At 40.3% G+C, this 9,605-nt stretch overlaps 1 protein-coding gene across 1 annotated transcript in view; it reads left to right on the forward strand.

Moving 5' to 3' along the window:
- Positions 1 to 9,605, forward strand: part of LOC128623870 (microtubule cross-linking factor 1) — a 66,057-nt gene that overhangs the window by 2,821 nt on the left and 53,631 nt on the right. Inside the window, exons 2-3 of the mRNA XM_053651009.1 lie at positions 2,718 to 2,942; positions 3,083 to 3,241. Coding sequence (XP_053506984.1) covers positions 2,718 to 2,942; positions 3,083 to 3,241 — 384 coding nt within the window. The remainder of the gene's footprint in view (positions 1 to 2,717; positions 2,943 to 3,082; positions 3,242 to 9,605) is intronic.

A 9,605-nucleotide genomic window follows, 5' to 3' on the forward strand; every position in this document is an offset into this window, starting at 1 on the left:
CTAATGTCTGATCAGTTGTCTGATCAATGAAACCAATCCGGCTGAGATAAGCAACAACTCTATTGATTCCTCAGGTTGTATCATGGTATCACAGACAGTATTTCCATAACGTTATTACTGCTCCCCATCGGCCTATGAGAGCAGTGTGATAATCGGCTATAGCAACATGACGCTTGTTTCCCCTCAGGAAACCCCTCAGGTGCTGGGTTTTTGTGGCTATCTTGTCAGATGTGCCAGATGTGTCTCCCACTCTCAAAGTTATCATTCTCTGCCAGGCTGTATCTTTGTCTCTTCCTTTCTCTCCCTCTGATCACCACACAGTTTTTTTCTTTCTATTATATCTATTCATCTTTCTATTATGCCTCAAGTATAGACATATTCATTGAGGTCAGAAGGTCCAATTAAAAAAAAAGTTTTTGAATAATAAGTACATCTTTAATGGTTTTGGTAAATCATGGAAGACCGTTCATAATGGTGGACTTTTTGACCCTATTGTATATATTGTGCAGAGTACAGTATTGGCGTGTTTGTTAGGACCATATGCAGACTGAGAGAGTATGGCGAGATCATGTGATTCTGCTAAACTGCCCTCTGTCGTCGTGTGAAGGTCATGTACGAAATTCTGGAGGCTCTAATGTACATAATCAATGCTATTTATTCTGTACCGAGGATGTATCGTCTCAAGTGCTGTCTGATTTTTTAGGTGTACCTTTAAGCTATATATGTCCAAAACAATGTTTAGTATTTTTATTCATTTATTTGTTTATTTACTTGAGCTGGTTGAGGCGCAGCAAACAGTAATAACAAAACAGTCTGAGATTTCAGAATTCTCACAGTGTTTCTGATGGCTGATTCAGATCCTCTTTCTAATGATGCTTTTGATTGATGATTCGGATTAAAACGATGCTTCCCACTGCTCATTCAGGTTTGGATTCAAATGATGCTTCTGATTGCTGATTCATATTCTAATGATGATTCCCATGCTGATTCAGATTCTGATTATAGTGATGCTTCCCACTGCTGATTCAGATTCTGATTCTAATTCAGATTTTCATTTGAATAATATTTCTGATTGTTGGTTAAGTCTCTTCTGTTGATTCAGATTCGAATGATCCTTTTGAATACTGATTCACATTGTAATGCTGATTCTGATTCAGTATCATCACACTGTCGGGTGTCACCCAGGTGTGAATGGGTTCCCTTTTGAGTCTGGTTCCGCTTAAGGTTTCTTCCGTGTCACTGTTCTGTTTTCCTGTGCCACTGTTGCCTCTGGCTTGCTGATTAGGGATCTTAATCTGCAGCCAGATTTCTGCAAAGCTGATTTGGGACAATGTTGATTATTAAAAGTGCAATGTAAATAAAATGAAGTTTAACTGAATTGATGCTTCAGATTCTTCTACGGATTCTAATGAAGCATTTGATTGTTGATTCAGATAGTAATAATGCTTTCGATTGCCGATTCAGGTTCTATTGGTGCTTCTGATTGCCGATTCAGATTCTGATTATAGTGATGCTTCTGATTTCTGATTATAGTGATGCTTCTGATGGCTGATTCAGGTTCTGATTATAGTGATGCTTCTGATTTCTGATTATAGTGATGCTTCTGATTGCCGATTCAGATTCTGATTATAGTGATGCTTCTGATTTCTGATTATAGTGATGCTTCTGATTGCTGAGTCAGATTCTGATTATAGTGATGCTTCTGATTTCTGATTATAGTGATGCTTCTGATGGCTGATTATAGTGATGCTTCTGATGGCTGATTCAGGTTCTGATTATAGTGATGCTTCTGATTTCTGATTATAGTGATGCTTCTGATTGCTGAGTCAGATTCTGATTATAGTGATGCTTCTGATTGCTGATTCTAATTATAGTGATGCTTCTGATTGCTGATTCAGATAGTGATTATAGTGATGCTTATGATTGCTGATTCAGATTCTGATTATAGTGATGCTTCTGATTGCTGATTCTAATTCAGATTTTGATTTGAATAACATTTCCGATTGCTGGTTCGGACTCTTTTGCTGATTCTGATTCTAATGCCCCTTTTGAATCCTGATTCACATTGTAATGATGATTCAGATTCTGAATCACTATCATCACACTATCCAGTGTCACCCAGAATTGAATGGGTTCCTTTTGAAGTCTAGTTCCTCTTAAGGTTTCGTCCTTCTGTCGTCTCAAGGAGTTTTTCCGTGACACTGTTGCTTCTGGCTTGCTGATTAGGGGTCTTAATCTGCATCCGCATTTCTGTGAATCTGCTTTGTGACAATGTCCATTGTTAAATGTAAAAAAAATCAAATTGAATTGATGCTTCAGATTCTTATGCTAGTTCAGATTTTGATTCTAATGAAGCGTTGTATTTGTATTTGATTACCGATTCAGATTCTAATGCTATTTCCATTTCTTATTTCAATCATTTTAATTCCAATGCTGATCCCAAAGCTGGTTTGCACTGAATCTGTTGGCTGTGTCTCAGGTTGGTTGGACTCTTTGAACCTACTATTTTGGATTGTACAGGGTACAGTACTAATGTATTTCACATGTTTATCTGCAGCATATATAGTATGTGACCCTGATCATGTGACTTTGTCCTCCACAGTCCTGTTAAAGTCATGTACTCTATTCTAGAAGCACTGGATCTGATTCATGCTCATTCAGTTCTGATTTGAACTTTGCCACTGATTATTACTTGTGATTCTTTACGCTTGTCTCAGGATGAAGTGGATGAGTTGCGTGCTGAGATGGAGGAGATCAGGGACAGCTACCTGGAAGAGGAGGTGTATCAGCTGCACGAGCTGCGCAGAGAGCTGGACCGCTCCAACAAGAACTGCCGCATCCTTCAATACCGGCTGCGCAAGGCAGAGCAGAAAAGCCTGCGAGTGGCCCAGACTGGCCATGTGGATGGAGAACTGCTCCGTAACCTAGAGCAGGACCTCAAGGTGTGTGTGTGTGTGTGTGTGTAGTATCCATTCATATTTCTTTGAAGAACATGGACGAAGTTATAAAATGATATAGATTCTTTCATAATCAGCCTTAAATTTCTCCATAATCCTTCACATGTTCCTCTGTCTGAATGCAGGTGGCCAAAGACGTGTCGGTGCGTCTACACAATGAGCTGGAGAGCGTGGAGGACAAGCGCACACGGGCAGAGGACGAGAACGAGATGCTCAGGCAGAAGATCATTGAGGTGGAGATTTCCAAGCAGGCTCTGCACAATGAGTTGGACCGGGCCAAAGAGGTACAGCGAGTTTGGTTTGTTCTACTGGTCTGAGAACACTTTCTGATGTCAGCTTAGTCTTGCTCAGAGAGCTTCAGGAAATTCAGTGTTCGGTGCCACAACAGTGTGGAATTCTCAAATCTGACCAGAAGGCGTCGATTAATATGTTACATCATTTGATATTGTGATATGGTGAATTTCTTTATGAGGAGATTTCGATTTATTTAGTATGTCTGGAAGGAGTCTCCAGTGTCAGCACTTTGTTACAGTCAGAAGTAAAGCTTTTCCTTTAAGGTTTTCATCATGGGAAAGTTTCCGGACAGAGAGCTTTGCGGTTTCTCAGTAACATAATAAGCTGCAAAACTGCATTTTTTTTCTCATATTAACTGTGAGAGAGAAAAAGAGATGCTTGTGCTGCTATAATGTAAGCGATAAAGGGAACTAACTTGTTTCATGGACGGTCCACAGCATTAAATATAAAAAATAAATAAATAAATAAATAAAAATGTTAGTATGCAGTATAAGAGGCATAAAACACTTTTTGGATGTGTTTCCGGGTGGTAACTCCCTTGGTCATGGATTATTTTCCTATAACAGCATACCCTGTTACTCCTTACGCATTACATTACATTTTAAATAGGCACTTTATATTTAAGCTAACGTTTGGGTAAGCAGTCAGTGTTAGGCATCCATACAGTACGTGCTCTGTTTGCCAGAGTCGTACGATGTAATGAGATGAGACAGAATTAATCCAGGGCTTGTGATGGAAGCCTAAACCGATTATAAGGGGTTAAACTGTCTCATAATGTGCCTCAACCCTTTACAACATGTTTGCTATGATGAAGATTTCCCTCTTTTCAACAGGAACTTGCTGTTAAAACACAGCCGCTTTGTTTAATCCTACACAGAACTGATCTGTCCTGATAATACATCCGTGTGTAAGATGGGATATTTTATTACACTGTTCAAAGCAAGGTACTGTACTGTACAGGTGCCTTTTTGTTCCCTTATTCTACAAAAGATGTACCCTCGGAGGCACCGCCCAAATGATCAGCATTTGTACAGATTTCTTTCTTTATTTATTTTTTTAAGAGTACAGGCAAGAGATATCATTTCAAAAACAAACAAACATGTAGACAGACCTGTGCGGATTTTATTTTGAACCAGATCTGAATTCCGCAAACATGATTGAATATGATCCCTTTATAAAGTCTATTGATCTAATACGAGTGCAAACTGCCAAACTGCTAAAACTGCATCTGTCAAAACTAGGATTGATCTCGCTTGAAGTTTTTCCAAGCAACGGCCCAATAATCTCATTGACCGGCCGAGACATTTGACGTTGGTTTCCCCAAGGACGCAATGAACTGTGTATTATTGTGGATTTTCAGTTAGCGCTTTGCGCTGCTGTGGTTGTATTATTTCTAGCAAATCTGTTTAAGTTGTTCATTATTCGTATACGTTGGTAGTATTTTTATGTATAAACATTCAATGTATAGCATATATAAACAGTACAGGTATATAACTGAAGCAGAAGACTGTCTGTATATCAGTATGGTTATAAAGTCAGAAGTTATAATCAGGTGCTGCAACTAACGATTATTTCATAAAAATCGATATGATTAGTTGTATTTTTTGATTAATTGATTAGTCGGGTAATATAAATTTTATATAATATAAGTATTTATTCATTATTTTTATGGATGCACAAAAAAGCACTGATTATTAAACTACAGTCCTGAATTAATTATAAAATCTCACTTTCACCGCACCTCATGGTTTCTGTTACTCACTGCCTTTAGACATATAGTTTTACTTATGTTTACTTTGATCATACCGTTTTAATTAGACATTACAGATCTTACTTGCACTACACTGTTTATCACAGCGTCTACACTGCACGTGAGGAGAAACGCAGCCTCGTTACTAATAGATCACGTCTGTTATAATAAACGACAGAATTTACACTGCATCGCGCAAATATAATGACAATAAACCTGAATTAAACTAAACTTTTTAAGAAACTCGCACCAGTTTCCCCTGCCACTTGCACACAGTGGAGCATTTTGGATATACACAAGTTTGTGCTCGTGCATCACTCTCGTGCTTCCGTGCTGTACAAGCTTCGCTTTGTAACGTTTGCACGTTACAATGTTCTTCACGGTGTTTAATATAAAATGTGCCATCGACTCGGAAACGGCTTTTACTTCTGGTTAGTAAAAAACCTGTTAATGTTCCATTTGAGACGATATTACCTTTCTAAAATTCATACATTAGATGGTGGAGTACACGGTGCATAGTGTAAGTGTATAGTGTGTCATTTGGGACACAACTTTAGTATTTCCTATCCGATGCGTGTTTTCGGAACAGTCGTAACACAGTGAGTAAACGTACCCCCTGCCGTGTGCCGACGAACTAATCGATGATGAGATTTGTTGACAACGATTTTCATAATCGATTATTATCGATTTTATTGAGTAGTTATTTCAGCTCTAGTCATAATGGCTCACTAGTGTAGGAACAAGAAGGTTAGTCAAAAACATGATTCTAGTTTTGGGATTTATTGGGTTCTGATCAAATAGAATAAAACGTTTGCTAAAAAGTAATGATTGGTTGAAAGATCTTAAACTTAGGGTTGTGTGTGCTACTTTTATCTGTGGAAGATTTGATCTTCAGTGTTTGCATGTGTGCATTTGCATTGCGTGTATCTGCGTATGTGTTCTGTGAGGGTGCAAGTGCTGTTTTGCACTTTTGTGTGTATGTATAAGCACTATTAACTAAAAAAATGACAAATTGCAACCTTTAAGGCTCTTTTCTGCCAAATAAGGTTTTAGGTAGTGGGTAGCATTGCTGTCTCCAGGGTCCAGGGTTGATCTTGAGCTCGGGTTACTGTCTGTTTAGAGCATTGCATGTTCTCATCATGTCTGTGTGGGTTTTCTCCAAGTTCTCCGGGTTCCTCTTAAAACACGATGCTAAGTGGATTGGCTATGTTATATTGCCCTAGGTGTGAACATGTGTGTGAATGTGTGTGTGCCCTGTGATTGACCGCTGTCCCCTTCAGGGTGTGTGCCAGGGTGTGTCTCACACCCGAGCTGCGTTCAGAATCGTGTACTCTAACAGTACGTACTGCATTCCATTCAGTACCTACTGCTCGGCTGATCAGTATATGCGTGTAATAAGAATGCAGTTCGCACATACTATGTCCGCCATGTTGGCATTGTCATGTGACTTATGAGAAAAAAGTGCCGACGTGCTGCATACCGCCGTTTTTGATTCTGATGGCTCTTCCCTGCCAGTCCCGTTGCGTTATGGGATAGCATAGTGTCCATTGCTCCCACAATGCAGAATCTCGGCGGAGGTCATCCAGGGTATTTCTCGCCTACTGTTTTAGGAATACTGAGAATTCCGACATACTACTCCTTTGGTGACCTGCTTTTCTCCTACTGAATAGTAGGGTAGTAGGGATATTCGGATGCAGCCCCAGTGTTCTTTGCATGGGCTCCAGATCCACTAACTCTGACCATGAGAAGGTGGTTACTGAAGATGAACAAATGAATGAAATGAAAGAACTCTCAGAACTTGAGCTGGTGTCGTGGAGCAGCTTTTGCTTTCTACTAGCTCTAGGCAGATCCATCTAACTAAAGAGTACTGGGTAGGAGATAGGGAGGTGGTGTGTGAGGAAACTTTATCAGTAGTGGAGAAAGGAAGGAAGCTGACTTGGAGGAAGGTGGGGCTTTGGATGTGGTCTTTCTCCCAAACATCACTTCTGGTTCAAAGTGGCTGAACATGATGGAGGAGGACGTGTATAAAACTGAATAAAAAAAATGACAGAATCATGGTGTTTGGTGTTGATAAGAGGATAAAATTGTACTGTGATATCTATGTAGTGTGCTGTAATTATTGTGAGGTGGTGTTTTGTGTGTGTGTGTGTGTGTGTGTGTGTGAGAGAGAGAGAGAGAGAGAGAAAGAGAGAGAGAGATGCATAAACAGCCACTGCAGGGTTGTTATACCCGGCACTCACATTTATCTTGACAGACAGACTGACTGAGCCTGACCTCGGGAAACAAACACACATGCTGATAGCAGCACACACTTGCTGATCACACATGTGAACCCCTAGTCCTCTCCCATCTAGCTTTTTCTCTTTGAGTCTGCCCCAGAAAGCAACTTTTTTTCCCCCCTTTTGCCTTTTCTTCTCTTTCCTCTCTGCTTTGCCCCAGAAAACAGCTAGCTCTGGCACTCCACCATTCATCATGGGACTGTTTCTATCTTTGTATCCCTCCATCCGTCCTTTCTTCATCCCTCTGTCGGCATCGCAGTGCGTGAAAACAGATGTGTACAGACTACCCATGATGCACCATATGTCTCCAGTGGTGATTAATTTACTGCCCTAAATAGACGACTGCTGCACGCAGTACTAGATGTGATCATTCGATCTCAGTCAGTATTAGAACACTGAGAAAACCAAACATTCATTTACTCAGCAAAACACGCATGGAAAACATTTGCAAAATATGGTAGGCGAAGTTAAACTCTTCAAATCTATTCATTTGAATAACTAAACTCTCGAACTAAGTCAACATTTTTTCCCTTGCTGTCTGAAATGGCATGTATCTGTCTTAATAAAAGCTGTGAATGGTTGTTAATGTGGCTCATCTTTAAACACAAATTGCTCTTTTCTCATTCCTAGCCGCTAACTGTTTACCTTGAATACAGTGGGTAATTCTAATTATGTTAGAATCTGATGTTGTAGATGAGTACACAGCCTGAGAGTTGCCTCATACTGAGGATCAGTATCAAGGTGGAATGTGGTTCATCCAGGCCAGCTTGCCATTTTTGCTTCGAAATCCTCTCTCAGTAACAATAATACCTTCCTGAATCAGGTGGGTTTGCTTCAGTAGGTTAAAACCTCATATTGAGTTGCAGCTCCTGATACTGTTTTTGTTGAACTCTGACTTTGCATAGATTAGACATATGGGCCTGAATAATGGTTATTTAATGTTATGCAAAGGACTGTGTGGTCAGAGCACATTTAGTGTTACTGTCTAAGGCCCTGTTCACACTAGTGCGTTTTCAAACGATCCGCGTCCACACTGGCGTTTCCGTTGTGTTTCAGAAACAATCTACGTCCACACTACACGACCGAATACGCATGTCACATGACCATATTGGGCATGCGCATACAAGTGTAAACAGGAAGCTGGTTGGAAGTCATCGGCAGGCACAACAAACCGGCATTCCATGTATGGTTTACACCGCTTGAAATAAGATTTGTTGCCGATTGCTGTAATCGTAGCTTGCCTCTTGCGCATGTAGGCAGCTGCAGTGTTTATATAAAATACAGAATTGAACTGCACAATGGCTGCTAAGAATGACGACAAAGCCAGCAAAGCTTGCGGTTCAGTCTGAGTAGTGTCGTGTATACAATCAAGATAGCGTGACGGTCATATGGTCGGGGCTTGATGAATCAGGGAAGGATACGCAATGATCCAGAAGACACAATCAGGGGGCGAATGTGGGCGAAGCCACGCCTTCGTTTTCAAAAGTCTTCATTTTGGTCTGTTTACACAGAAACACCAGCCCGGAGTTTTCAAACTAAAATGGGGTCTTCGGCATTTCCAAAAGTCATAAGAGTAGTGTAAATGACAGGCGTTACCGTAGCAACAGTCATGCGTTTTAAAGACGAAAGCGCACTCGTGTAAACAGGGCCTAAATATATCTGGCACAGTGAATGTCAAGGCTGGGTAACGCAACCTCAGTGCTAATTGACTGCATTTCTGCAAACCTGTAAGTTTTCATGCTGCTGATTCAGCCATTACAAGGCCTGTTCATTAACTGATAGATTCAAGTGCAGGGCTGGGAGTAGAGAAAACAACACGGGTAATTCCAAGAATGTCTGTGATGTACATTACACAGTAAATGGCAACAGTGCTGTCATAAATATTAGGCTTTTTATTACGTTTTCAAGAAATAGGAGACTGAAACCGAGGATGTGACCGGGCAAAACAAGGTTACAATATTAGTTCCTACTATTAGTTTGTGCCATTCATGATGTTTGCAAATTCAAAAATGCTGACATTAACACAAGCAGCAAATATGGTTGTAAGATCAGGTGTACTACCCAGCCTGGAAAGCTTGCTTTAAACTGTCCCTCTACATTTGATCCACCCTACATTTCCGAAAGCTAGGAGCACCTGCATTAACATAACAATCAGAAGCAACTCTGTGGGATTCTAGCACAGCACCAATTAGTTCTAAATCAAGTCTCACATAATAGAAGAGTTATTGTTCCTTTATGTAGGCTGTGCTGCTGGGTAGCTGATTTCTTAAAGCTACTCTCACCTTCATCACCCTCAGCAAACAGCACATTGAAAAAGTCAATCTA

The sequence above is a fragment of the Ictalurus furcatus genome, chromosome 20 (assembly GCF_023375685.1).
Source record: "Ictalurus furcatus strain D&B chromosome 20, Billie_1.0, whole genome shotgun sequence".
NCBI lineage: Eukaryota > Metazoa > Chordata > Actinopteri > Siluriformes > Ictaluridae > Ictalurus > Ictalurus furcatus.